General features: G+C 45.9%; 1 protein-coding gene across 1 annotated transcript in view; it reads left to right on the top strand.

Annotated features, from left to right (window-relative positions):
* The window catches only part of OSBP (oxysterol binding protein), a 33688-nt gene extending 24328 nt beyond the window's left edge, over nt 1-9360 (top strand). Inside the window, exons 9-15 of the mRNA XM_006876479.1 lie at nt 934-1179; nt 1429-1549; nt 5378-5481; nt 6816-6911; nt 7587-7768; nt 8789-9009; nt 9105-9360. Coding sequence (XP_006876541.1) covers nt 934-1179; nt 1429-1549; nt 5378-5481; nt 6816-6911; nt 7587-7768; nt 8789-9009; nt 9105-9247 — 1113 coding nt within the window. The 3' untranslated portion in view covers nt 9248-9360. The remainder of the gene's footprint in view (nt 1-933; nt 1180-1428; nt 1550-5377; nt 5482-6815; nt 6912-7586; nt 7769-8788; nt 9010-9104) is intronic.
* Nucleotides 9361-14371: the final 5011 nt, after the last annotated feature.

Consider the following 14371-nt stretch of genomic DNA (forward strand, 5'->3'; position numbering starts at 1 on the left):
AGCCTTTTGTCAAAAGATCAACTGTCCATAGGTGGATGGATTTATTTTTGAGTTCTTAAATGTTTTATTGTGCAGGACTGCAAGGTTGGCGGTTTGAACTGGAATGGTGGTGGTTCAAACACACCAGGTGCTCCTTGGAAACCCTATACAGGGTCACTATGGGTCGGAACCGACTCGACGGCACTTAACAACAACAACATTTAGCACTAAGTTTTTACAGGCAGTGTGGTCTCTTTTGTTCACGTCTCTATATCCCGTGAGTAGAATAGGTCTGGGTTCACAGGAAGACTGGATAAATGTTTGTGAGATGAATGAATACCCACTTGCCTCATCCCCTAAGTTGACTCTAAAGCTGGATAGGTGGAAGCTCTCCAGCCTCCTCTACCCTGTTTCCTGAGCACTCCGAGCCCCACATCAAATCAGAATCGTAGCCTGATCTCAACTGGACTCAGACTTCACCCTCACCTAGTGTAGGAGTCGAGGCTCGAATGCCTTCTCTTCACACCTGCATTCATCATCTGCTGCTCTCTCCTTTCTGCCCCTAAGAACTTGAAACACCAAACTTCCTTTCTGGGTCTCCTTATGTTAAAGTCCGTGTTCCTTTAGTCATTCATTCACCACACATTAAGGATGGTCTACTGTGGGCCAGGGTTGCGGGCTCTCGGGAACGAATGAGGCACTCAGGAGCTATGGTGGGGGTCTGTGACCTGGTGGTCCCACTGTTCATCTGACATGAACAGTCGACAGGGAAGGCTCGGCTGTTTGCAAGTAAGTCTTGAATTTGCTCTACTGAGTAAAGGCATCGGTTCTTCTCAGTGGTTTGATTGACTGTCTTGCCAGCTTAGTATCTGTTTCTCTCCTTGTAAAAAAAAAAAATCAGCCTGTCTTTTCTAGGTGTGCACGCAGTGTTCATGTCTGTTCTTTTTCTGACAGGTGAACTTTAATGAGCCCTTGTCCATGCTTCAGCGCCTTACTGAGGACTTGGAATACCATGAGCTGTTAGACCGAGCGGCCAAATGTGAGAACTCTCTAGAACAGCTCTGTTATGTTGCAGCTTTCACCGTGTCCTCCTACTCCACCACTGTCTTCCGCACCAGCAAGCCATTCAACCCGCTCCTCGGGGAGACCTTCGAGCTGGACCGATTGGAGGAGAATGGATATCGATCCCTTTGTGAGCAGGTAAAGGGGCCTGGAGATGCCAACAGCTCTCCCTTTGGAAGAGAAGGGTGACTTTTCAGTGGATCCTCCTGGATGTTCCATTAGAACTTCTTTCTGTTGTCCCAACCAGCCTTCTTTTCCGTGGGTGCTGGATCCCCGTGCTCATGGGTGTGGTGTGAACACATCAGATGTGACTTTTAGGTGTTTGTCAGTGCGTGGTAGATAACATCATCCTTTCCCTTCTGAATTTGAACCTCTGGTTTCCTCCAGGTGAGTCACCATCCGCCCGCCGCTGCACACCACGCTGAGTCCAAACACGGCTGGACTTTGCGTCAGGAAATCAAAATCACCAGCAAGTTTCGAGGCAAATACCTCTCCATCATGCCCCTTGGTAAGATCACCTTCTTTGTAAGTATTGGTGCTGCAGCCATCAGGCATTTAATCCTGACATGATGAGGTGCTTTAGGGGTCAGGATCCTAGAGGTCAGATGCGACACTGAACTTCCCTGGCTGGCGCTTTGGGGAAGGCAGAGATGTTGAGGGCCCATCCACTTGTGAGCTCTCTGTCCTCCTAGCTATCTGTATGGCATCTTTAAGCTCTGTTGTAGAACAGAGGGTCTGCATTCTGTCCGGCTTCACTGAACTGGTGGTGTTTCCTCAGTGACCCCAGCAGTCGGCTTCTCTCTATTATTGGACTCTTGTGATTGGAAGGTGGGCTTTCTTTACTCATTCCTGCCCTCTCTCTTCCTCTTCTGGATGAGCTAGGGTTAGTTTAGGTAATGGTTAATTTCCAAGTAAGACAAAACCTGTGTTGTAAAGATCTTACTGGAATGCATGAGTCCTGGTGTGGTGCTGTAGGATTGGCACTGGACTGCTAACTGTAAGGTTGGCATTTCACACCTACCAGTTGCTTTTCAGAAACCCCACACTGGGTCTCTGAGTCAGAACCGACTCAACAGCAGTTAACAACAACAACATTGGAATGCAAGTTAATTGTGTGTCAAGATCAAAAGATCTGACTGGGAAGAATTACCCTAATTCAAAGTGTTCCAGGCCTTACGGGAGAGGAGCTTACTCAAAAAGTATCATGGCAATTCTTGCTGTTCTGTTCTCTGGGGCAGACTCATTGGGCCGTGTGTATGCTGAGGTGTGAACGACGGCCTGTAGACAGTGAAAGAAACAGTGCAAACGTTGAGAGTGAAGAGACCAGCGAGAGAGCTGGCAGCAATAACTGCTGTCTCGTGGCTTTCTGGTCCTGTTTCGAGTCTTTCGTAGCCACAGCTCTTGAGGGTTTCTTCTTCACATTCCTCCAGCCAAGGAATGCAGGTGACCCCCTGGAAGGTGAAAAAGGCAAGAAAACAGATTCTCCTCTAAACCTTCAGAAAGAACACAGCCCTGCTGACACCCTGCTTTTAGACTTGACCCCCCCGAACTGTAAGAAAAGAATCTGTATTGTTTTAAGCCCTTTAAGTGATTTGTTACGGCAGCCAGAGGAAACGAATACAGAGGATACTGATTACATACCTGCAGCTGAGATAGCCACAGGTCCTGAGCACTCCTGTGCAGCCAGAAATGATTCTAAGTATGATGGGTCCAGTGGGAACCAAACCAGCTGTAACCTGGTAGTGGTTTTCCTACAAACTAGGTGGCTTAAGATAACAGAAATGTATGCTCTCACAGGTAGGGAGACCAGAAGTGCAAAATCAAGGCACCTGCAGGGTTGGTTTCTTCTGGAGGCTCTGAGGGACAGGTTGGGCCATGGCCTCCCTCACCCCCTCACCCCCACACACCCACCCCCATTCCTGGTGCCGCTTGGTAATCCTTGGCATTTCTTGCCTTGTATAATATCACTTCAGTCTCTGCCTGCGGTGTCACATAGCCTTCTCCCTGTTTGTGTCACTCTGTGTCCTCACGGGACCCTCATGTAAGAACACCAGCTACTGGGTTTAGGGCCCACCCTAGTCCGCTATGACCTCACCTTAACTAATTAAATCTGCAGAGAACCTCTCTCAAAGTAATGTCATAGAGGTTCTAGGTGGACATGAATTTTGGGGGACACTGTGCAACTCCTGTGGACGCCTCATGTGGTGTGTGTGATAGGATAAGGTCGGCGGATCAAACCCAGCAGCTGCTCTCAGAAAACCCTGTACAGGGTTGCTATGAGTTGAAATTGACGCAACAGCACTTAACAGCAACATTCAACCCAGTACAGATTTCCTTTAGCTTGTATTCTTTTGGGGAAACAAAAAGTAAAGAAGTAGATTAACAATTGCATTTTAGACAGTGCTAAGTCTATGAAGAAAACAGAGTTAGTGGAAATAAGGGCACTGAAGGGGGGTGTGTGGTCTGATGGATACGGTGGTCAAATAAAATCCTCTCTCCAAGAAGGCCCCATTAGAACAGAACCCTAAATAACCAAAAGCCGATTGTGGGATGTATTCCAGGCAGAGGGAACTGCAAAGATAAAGAGCTGGAGGCCTGAAAACCCGTAAAGAGGAGTGCTGGTTTCCTACTGCTGCCGTAACAGAAAGACCACAGGTGGTGGCTCGCAAGGAAAGAGAGACAGTGTTCTGTTCAGGAGACGAGAAGCCTGAATTCAGTGTGGTGTCGGCTCTAGGAAAACATCCATGTCGCTCTCAGCTTCTGTAGTTCTGCCATTCTTCAGTTCCTTGGTGTGAGACTCAGGTGGTGTCATTCTGCCCCCTGTGTGCTGCGCTTCTCTCTCCTGCTCCTTATAAGACTCGGAATAGTAAGGCTTAGTACCTACCTTACACTGGCATGACCTCAGCTGACTGATGACATCGCACTAGATTAGCTCCATCCACAGATGGGCATCCTGACACACTTCCATCCATGGTAGAAGGACATAGCAGCTGATTCAGAGTGAGCAAGGAGCTAAGTGGTGGATGGTTGCAGAGGGGTAGGTAGAGGACAGACCTAGTAGGCTCTTGTGCGCCCTGGTAAGGAGTTGGGCTTTATTCTAAGTGTAATGGAGGGTTTGAGTTAGTCTGCTAACACATGTGTTTTTCAGAGATCATTTTGACTAGGACCATTTTGTAGGAACAAACATGTAATCTGGGAAACGAGAAGATGGTTACAGAGGTTTAAGCGAGACCTGATGGTGACTTCAACCGTTAGGGTGGTGGAGGAAGTGATGAGCAGTCGAGTCAGGGAATTGAGATAGAGCAGGCATTTGGAAGATGGCTGGGGGATGAGATGAGATCATGCATGAGGAGAACGTAATACTGTGCCTGGAGCATGCCAGATGCTCTTACCGGAGTTGCTCCATCTTCATTAACGTCATGTTGCTGAGGTCTGTACCTTCACAGCTGCTCCACCTACTTCGTATTTTATGCAAGAAAGACATGCCCACATCACAGTTAGAGTGTTTTTTTCTTAGTGGTTAAAAGGGAGCGTAGTGTTACACTGCATACAAACAGTCCTTTTTCTTATCTACTCTGTACAATGAGACAATATTACCCCAAGTTTACAGGATAAAGCTCAGGCCAGGAAAAGTAAAAAACACACCAAGGTCACACATCTAAAGAGTAGTTGTTGTTGTTGTTGTTGTTGTGTGCCGTGGAGTCAGTTCCGACTCATAGCGACCCTGTACAGGGTATCCGAGGCTGTAAATTTTTATGGAAGCAGAACGCCTCATCTTTCTCCCGCGGAACAGCTGGTAGTTTCGAACTGCTGACCTTGCGGCTCACAGCCCAATTAGGAATGTCTGTCTCCACAATCTGCTCTACATGCTGTTCTGGTTTTACTGCTAAGGGCAGTCCCTAAGTGGCTTACTTAAGGTCGCAGAGCTAGTCACTGCTAGTCATTCCTGACTAACAGTTCATGCCCCTTTCACAGTGTCATTTTATTTTTGTGTTTTGGCGGATTTGATCCACTCCTGTAAATTTTGCAGTTGGTGAAGATATTGGAGTTTTCACTTGCTTGTATTTCTCCTTTTGCAGAATACAGATTCCTAGTTAATCTGTGTCACATATCAAGGTTTAACATCACTTTGCTCTATTTTATACATAGATTAAAAGAGCAAGTGAAAAACATTTCTCAGTAGCTGCAACATTTGAGAAGCTTATTAATCCTTTTTGTGTTCTTCTGTTAACTAAGAAATATCAATAGAAGTAAATCAATCCTTGGGGATTTCTAGCTACCATGGTGCTGTATTTTTCTCATATTTGGCTCAATTTCTGTGCCTCTCTGCTTCCAGGTACCATTCACTGTATTTTCCATGCAACTGGGCACCACTACACTTGGAAAAAAGTTACCACGACAGTGCACAACATCATTGTTGGGAAGTTGTGGATAGATCAGGTGAGTAAGAGTGCCCACAGTGCTTCTGAGGTTCACAAAGACGTCCTTAGGGACAGCTTTGCAGTACAGACAGTATCTGGGGTACCAACAAGATCCCTCCCTCTCTGTGTTTCTAAGAATGTATAGGTAAGTTGGACCAGGTGCATACAGATCCTTGTTTAGCCTGACTCTAAAGTCAAAAAAAAAGAAAGAAAGCTTGGCCCTTTTGTTACGATTTTAAAGTTCTACATGCAACAAGTGAAAATGATAGTGATGAAGAATTTGTTGAGTGTAGGGGTTTGTTACATTTGTTCAAAGTGAGGATAAATTTACATAATATTAAAGGGCAAGTATGAGTTGTGCCTAAGTCAGACATTGGTAACTTGGGGGCTTGCCTGTATGTCACCTGGGCCCCAGAAAGTTGTTACAGTGTTGAGTTTTACCTAGGCAGTTTCTCGGAGGCAGTATCCCTCCTCCTCCCTTTTTCACTCCCCACTATCTGTAATGTAGTCACGCCCTTACTGCTTATCAAGGATCCAGTTGGAACTTCTGTTCAGTGATTCTAAGACTATGTTGGGCATTGTGAAGGATATCAGAAAATAATAAACCTGGTCCCCACTCTTCATCCTTTCATTATTCATCAACCACTTACTGCCGGACTAGTAGAGGAGATGTCCTAAGATAATATCGGTTGCCAGTTTTCACAGGGAAAATGGAAATTGTGTTGAATCTTACAAAATGGGTTGGGATTTGAATGATCAGGGGACATGAATAAAATGTAGAAAGGGTCACTGTGTGGAATGTTGACATTGTGAGTAGAGAGAGAACTTGGGTTTAATTACAGGGTTCATGAAGTACTTACTACAGCAGGGGAGTAGTTTCCAGGGTAAATTATTATGTGGATTTCAGTGTCAGTGCTGAAAGGCAGGGCTTCGAACCATTTCGTTTTTGTTCAGCCCCTCACTGAGAACTGGCTTTCCCACCCCAGATTTACTGAATCGGACTAACATTTTAACAAGATCCCCAGGTGTCATTCTTAAAGATTCTGATTATTTGTGGGGTAGAGATACAAATTCTTAGCAGGAGTCAAACTGGTGTGAATCCCTAGCTAGAGGTCACACCATAATTATATAGCAATTAAAACCAAAACCAAAAAGGTCATTTGATCTTGATCCCAATCTGGAATACCAAAGTTACAAAGGGATTCCACATCTCCAAGGTAGACTGAGACCTGACTCTTAAGGCAAAGTAGCACTGGAATGGAAGAGAGAGAAGTAAGAAAACTATGAGGCATGGGGGTTTGGTATGGTCATGCCATTCAGTCTTAATAAAATAATTCTTTTCATTATTTGCAGTCTGGTGAAATTGATATTGTGAATCACAAGACAGGAGACAAATGCAATCTGAAGTTTGTTCCTTATAGCTATTTCTCTCGGGATGTAGCAAGAAAGGTAAAGAAAGTTGGAGTTGAAATTTTATAATTTCTTTTCATTTAATGTGTGTCTCTTCAGAAGCTATTCCTTTGGGGCTGTAGATAGATAGATAGAGATAGAGATAGATAGATATCCGAAACAGTGATTCAAAAAGTAGAGGTGAAGGAGACAAAGTCTTCAAGAAAGGGAACTGTAGTACTTGCGTCATTAAACCAAACCCTTATATCTTTGGTGAAGATGACAAGTGAGGAATTAAAAGTTAGAGCCATAAGAGACAGAAAATGGACACTTCGGAGAAAGGACCAATAGAAAGAAAACAGGAAAAGAACCCTGAAGAATTTGAAGGGCATTTGTGTTCTACTGCGGTGGAATTGTGCATTTCTGTAGGGGAGTGAACACTAGCTGGGAAGATCAATCTGTGATACCCAGAGAGAGATAAAAATGACGATCTGAGTAATAACATATATTATTGCAGTGAAAGTTTCTGTTGAACAAGATGATAATGAAAGCTCCAACTCACAGCGAAGTTCTTTCAGGCAGTGTAACAAATTACAGCCCAACAATTTGGATGGCCCGTGGTCTGTCCTAACAGTCTCTAGCCTGTATTTGCCCTAGGACCTTGGCTTCTGGAATAGTGGGATCAGCTCCCCACCATGAGTGCTGCACTTCAGAGCCTGCTCTCCATCCTTGTAGGTGACAGGGGAAGTGACAGATGCATCAGGAAAAGTTCACTTTGCACTTCTCGGAACGTGGGACGAGAAAATGGATTGTTTCAAAGTACAACCAGTCATTGGGGAGAATGGGAGTGACACTCGTCAGAGAGGCCACGAAGCAGAGGAGAGCAAGATCATGCTGTGGAAAAGGAACCCTTTACCGTGAGTACCAGTGTGCGGGCAGGGGTGTCTGCAGTGCAGGTTGGCTTGCCCTTCTACTTGCTTATGCAGAGTGAGCACTGGAGAGCTGACCAGACAGTTTTCACTGGACTGGGTTCATGTTAGCATGCCTTTTATTAAGAAAGTTCAGATTCATTAAACCACACCTACCAAGAAATGGGAGTCCTGGTGTGGTGCTGTGGGTTAACGCGCCAGACTGCAAAGCCGTTTGAACTGTAAGGTCGGCGGTTCAAGCTCCTCAGCTGCTCCTTGGAAGCCCTATACAGGGTCGCTATGGGTCGCAAACAACCACCACCACCAGGAAATGAATTGGTATTTTCTAAAGGCCCGTAGGAGTCCTGGTATGGCGCTGTAGGATAAGCACTGGGCTATTAACCACAAGGTTGGTGGTTCAAACCACAAGCCACTCCTTGGAAACCCTATACAGGGTCGCTATGAGTCCTAATTGACTCGATGGCACTTAACAATAATCAAGGCCCTTAGGAATGTACTCATTCCGAAGGTTATTTTTCTACAGTTTGGAACAAAACTCTTGAGAAAGTTGTTCGAGGAGAAAGGTGTCTGTTAACAGTTTACCTCAAAGGCCCAGCAGCAGTATAGAGGTCCCTGAGACAACACATGGGACTTACATGTTACGTAAGGTAACAGTTTACGTCAGAGATTGGCTGTCTCCTGTTACCATCTAATACCATCCATTCTGAAGGAACAGCCATGATTATGTCAGAAAGAGGTGAAAGGGGAAGAAAACAGGGACAAAGAACTTGAGTTTGGTAGAATGGGGCATTTTTCCTAAGAGTGTAGATAGCTACTTCGGCTGAGTGTGCCACATCCAGTGGAGGGACGGGATTTTGGGGGACAAGCTAGGGTACATCCCTCCACTTGATAGTGGACCTCGATTCTTTGCATTTTTCCTTAGAGAGGAAATCTTTGGCAGTGTACTGAGTTATTGCTCTTGGACTGGGACCTGGGACCCAGCATTCCCATTCTCTTTCTCACCCTTAGGAAGAATGCGGAAAACATGTACTACTTCTCAGAGCTTGCTCTGACTCTCAATGCCTGGGAGGGTGGCACAGCCCCCACAGACAGCAGGTTACGGCCTGACCAGAGACTGATGGAAAATGGGCGCTGGGATGAAGCAAATGCTGAGAAACAGCGCTTGGAGGAAAAACAAAGACTTTCCAGAAAGAAGAGAGAAGCCGAAGCTATGAAAGCCACAGAGGATGGTAATGGATCTGCCTTCCACTCGGTTTCCTGATCCCTGGAAAATGCTAGTGTGTTTTCAACCCTAATTCTGATTGTCTTTCCTTTCTCTTTTCAGGCACATCCTACGATCCCTACAAGGCGCTGTGGTTTGAACGGAAGAAAGATCCTGTTACCAAGGAGTTGACCCATATTTATGGGGGAGGATACTGGGAGTGTAAAGAAAAACAGGACTGGAACACATGCCCGGACATTTTCTGAGGTGGCAGTAGCAGTTTGAAGGTGGATCCAAAGGAGAAGAGGACAGAGGATGTGCGGGAAAGCCGGCAGTTGGAACTTTCTTACCGAGTGCTTTCCTCAAGTTTGTCTGTCTTAACCAATCATTCTATTCCCAAATCAGTCACCAGAAGCAGATGCCAGTGGTGGTGATTGGCTGGTTGCCTTAGCTGATTGAAACTGAAATCAACGTACTAGATACTGGTGTGTGTAAGGGAGAGGTTTAGTGATGACCCTTAGTGTTTTTACATCTACAAAGTCAAGGATTCTTGGCTTTTCCTTCTCCCTCCGCCCCCAATTAAGATGATGTCACCACCCCTCCTTGTAGTATCCTTTTCAGCCAAAATCAACATAAGGTGATGATTCTGGGGCATTGTGGTGCTGTTCAGAGAGAGAGCTGATGTGAGAAGCTCCTTTAAAAAGAAACACAGACTTACTCATGGAGGCATCTGGTGTTATGAAATGTGTTCATAAATGGGGTGTCTGCCATATTGGACTGTCTGGGAGAAGGCTTTTTTCTGCGGGAACGGAAGATTCAGAGTCACGTTCTTGGAAGTTTCTGTTTTCACTTGCGTAAAACACCCTTCTGCTGTTCTCCATCTTCCTCAGCAGCAGCCAGAGGCCACATAGGTTGCGTTTCCCTCACAAAGGGGTTTTGCGGACTTCCTCAGGTGGAGAACTTCTGAGAACACAAGGCAGGACGGATGAAGACTGCCGGGCACTTTCGCTTTCCTGGGTCCTCCTCAGTCCCGTCCTTCTTTGCCTTCCTAGCTTCTCTTCTGTTTCTGGCCAGATAACCAGTTGTGCCCCCATGTGGAGCAAAACCTTGTCTTGTTCCCATTCTGATCCACTTCAGAAGCGGAGAGACGGCGTTAATCTGGAATGAGAGTTTTCTCCATCTCTTAAGCCCCAAGGACTGGAGCCACCTCTGGAATAATGTGTTAAATATCTGTATATTATATATATGTAGAGAAAAATCTAATTTTTTTGTTTGATTTTCCTTCCTCCCATTAAGAATCTTGGTTTTTGATATGGCTTGTCTCCCTGGGACTCCGCATTGGACACACGTGGGTGTGGATTGGAGCTCCTCTGCCTGCCTGCCTGCTTTCAGGGGCAGATTGAAAGCTGAGCAGGGTCATGGCTGGCCGTTACTCAGCAGGGATGTTGTCTGTGGTTTGTAACATGAAATGTCCACCTCTGTCTAAACTTGGCTTTCCGAATTAGCCGACTGTTGAACATGAAATCCACACTGCTGTCCTGGCTCTCTCGATTCCTTTGTTAGGAAGAGCACGGCTAGCAGGTCACCAGAGTCGTTTGCAGTTGAACGCTGCCTCTACCCCCATCACAGCCCACAGGAGAAAGCCCTAGAGAACCTTCCAGGTGGCAGGCAGGTTGCCGTTGTGGGGCCCTGGTTCCTCTGTTGTCTTTCTGGTCCTGTATCTGTTTCCATTGTCTTTTTGAAAACTCGGACCCCTGCGTCCCCCACCCTTGGTTGAGGATCACAAATTGAGGTGCCTTCCTTGTGTGTATTTTGTTAGTGGTTTCTCTTTCTGTTCCTTAACTGCTGAGCCTCAGCCGGTGTGGGCCCTATGGGGAAATATCATTCCAGAGGAAGCCATGCCCCCAGGGAAGTTAGATTGCTACTAGGGACATTCGTTCTCTCACGTCCTCACCATCCCTCCCTCTCTAGCTGTGAGAAGCCCCGAGAGAGGAGCAGGTGCTGGGGAAACTTCCTCCAAAGAATCCTACTCCCCACACAAGGAACGGGGGTGCCGGGGCACCGTGAGCTGAGCTGAGCAGGCGTTTCTCCCAGAGCGGGAATTTGCCCGGCTCAGTTGAACTTCCTGGCCTCCCGCTTTTCTTCCTCTACCATCTGCACTACATTCTGGCTTGATCCCTAATCAGATTCTGCTAATGGAAGAAGTGTGAGTCCTTCAGGTGGAATAAAGTCACATGGAAAAAAAACAAAACTATATATATTTTTGGTTTTTTTGCCTTATTGCTTTTTTCCAAGAAAACTACTAAATTAAATAATTTTTAAAAAGTCCCATTGTTTGTCTGATTCACTTCTACTGGGGCTGGGGGAGATCTGGTAACTGGTCCAAAAGTGATTTGTTCCGTTTGAGATTTCTGGGGTCCTGGTTCCATGAAAAATTGGAAAAGAGAGAGAGACCTGAAAGAAAACCCAGGCTGGTTTCCAGAAGCGTTCGCTATTCGATGTCATACTGTGGGGGTGCCTATGAGCAGGAGAGTTGGTTTTTTTTAACACTCCCTGCCCCATCAGTGGAGTCTTGGTGCGGCACTGTGGGCTAACGCGCTGGACTGCGAAGTCAAATTGCACTGCAAGGTTGGCAGTTGAAGCTCACCAATTGCTCTTTGGAAACCCTATACAAGGTTGTTATGGGTCAGAACTGATTGGCATCTACCAACAACAAGCACCTCAGTAGGCGCCCTGTGTTCTGTAATCATCATCCCCGGAAGGACATCCAGTGTTTCCGGTCCTCAAGCTGTTTCACCTCAAAGAAATCTGTTTTGATTTAACGCCTCTTGACCTGTTTAGATTCTGATTCTAGCTGTTTCATCTAGGGACTCAAAAGTCTATTGTTTGAAGCATAAGCAGTTAAATTTCTGTTTGAAGACCTTTGAAAGAAGTGTTGAGAGGAAAAAGCACATTTTCTCTGAAGTTGGGGCTCGGGGACCTCGCGTGTACTGAGCATCCAATTCTCTATACCGGCTGCAGAGGTAGGAACTCAACCTTGTCTAGTTCACATTTGGACAGTTAAGTGGTAAATAACTGTTAGTCATTTTGAAGATGAAGAAAGTTGCTCCAAGAAAATAACGTAAGCAAATCCATAGAACCGATTGGTATTTAGTCTCAGTGGTGCAATGTGAAGGTGAGTTCGTAACCCCTGCAACCCTGGTGCCGTGGGATAAGTTAATTGAGTTGGAAGGCAGCCGTGAGGCGTTCCCGCTCGGGTTGTATCATCATGTGCTGAGATGCACGTTTCTATTTCTGGAGGTTGGTTTATGTGATTAGGATCCCTGGGTGGCACACGGTTTGTAATCAATTACTAAAACCTGAAGGTTGACTTGAACCCACCCAGCGGCATCACGGAAGACAGGCTGTGAAGAAAACCCCAAGAGCAGTTCTATAACATGGGGTTGGGGCTTTGGTTTCTGTTAATGATAATTAGTTTAGGGGAGTCCTCCTGAAGGAAGCTCATCCTCTAAACTTGATTTCTCAGGGCCTGAGCTTTTCCTAGCCTGGTTCTTAGGAAGGCCGCTTGCCTGTGCATGTCATTTGCTTCATTCGCGTTACTGGACATGATCAGCTTGGCAGCTTCTCTGGTAAGTTGAAAAGCACTGCTGTATTCTCTTGGCGCTTGTGGAAGAGGCACCCTGCTATCTGGAATAGGACTGGGCACTTCTTTGCACTGAGGCAGGCAGATGGCGCTGAAACGGTTCAATCCTTGGAGTCTGATGGGTCACTGGTGAGAGTTGAGATGTAACTCCCAAGGAGCCTACCTCACTCAACGTTAGCAGTCAGGTAAGAGGACGCCTGATGGTGTAGCCCTAAAATGAGGTAGAAAACTCCCACTTTATTCACTATCGGTGTATCTCTTAGGGAGAAGACCAACGTGAAGAACTGCTTCTTGAAGTTGATAGCTTTTGCCCAGAATTCTGCCCCACTTTATCATGGGTCTTCTCTTCCAAATCTTTGCTCCTCACTGGCGCTGTAGGATAACTACAGGACCACAAGGTCGGTTGGAATTACAAGGTCGGCGGTTCAAACTCAGCAGCCACCTTATATAGGGTCGCGTATATAGGTCGGAACTGATAACAGCACCACCAACAACCATCTTAAAGTAGGAGCTCTATTTAGTGGATTATGCATTGGACTGCTAACCAGAAGTTCAGCAGTTAGAGTCCACCAGCTGCTTGGCGGAAGGCAATCTTCATGACCTCAGAAACCCTCCACAGAATCGCGATGACTTGGAACAGGTCGACAGTATGCACATCTTCTGGTGAAAACCACCTGCTGTGGTTCACATAAATCTGTTGGGGAAGGAGGCAGTGACCAGATGAAGACAAGGAACCTAAGAGTTAAGACTCTTAAAAAGTAGCTTTGCAGAGAGATCATGTTCTCTTTACCAGGTACTCTAGTGTTCCTAAAGGTCCCTTGCTGGAGCAAGCACTTGTATTCAACTACCCTAAAGGTTGGCAGTTCAAACTGACCCACCCCAACCACGGAGGGAAGACCTGGCCACGGGCTTTCCTAAAGATGAAAACGCTGTGGAGCAGCTGTACTTTGTAAGAATGGGATCACCTTGAGTCCTTTGATGGTCATGGGTTTCCAAAGATCAGTTGGCCCTGAAATACGACTAGGAATGGCTTCATTCACTCTTTAAACATTTATTGAGCCTGCTGTGTATCACAGATTGTGGATAAAAGAAGAAAACCCAGAAAACAGGCCATCGCCATCGAGTTAGAAAAGCATTGTGCTGTTACGTGCCTTCAAGTGGGTTCTGACTCCTGGCAACCCCATACACAACAGAACAGAATACTACCAGCTTCTGCACCAGCCTCACAACTAGTGGGAGCCCATGGTTGCTGCCACTGTGTCAGTCCTTGTTGGGGGGGTGAGGGGAGGGTCCTCCTCTTTACCATGCATGAGGTCATTCTCCAGGGACTGGTCCCTCCGGACAGCAAGCCCAAAGTACCAGAGACAAAGTCTCACCATCCTCGCTTCAGAAGAACATTCTGGCTGTACTTCTTCCAACACAGATTTGTTTGTTCTTCTGGCAGTCAGTGGCACTTTTCAGTATTCTTTGGCAACACCACAATTAAAATTCACTGACTCTTCTAGTCTTTCTTAATTGTCTAACTCTCATTTGCATATGAGGTGATTTAACATGCCATGGCTTGGGTCCTCAGAGTGACATATTTGCTCTTTCATACTTTAAAGAAGTTTTTTACAACAGATTTGCCTTATGCAATGCATCATTTGATTTCTTTTTTAAAAATGTTTTATTGTGAATTATATGATAGTTTACATGAGAGAACTTTAGTTTTACATTCATTCCATCGTATATCATCTCATTGCCATAG

This window comes from Chrysochloris asiatica, unplaced genomic scaffold, assembly GCF_000296735.1.
Source record: "Chrysochloris asiatica unplaced genomic scaffold, ChrAsi1.0 scaffold00381, whole genome shotgun sequence".
NCBI lineage: Eukaryota > Metazoa > Chordata > Mammalia > Afrosoricida > Chrysochloridae > Chrysochloris > Chrysochloris asiatica.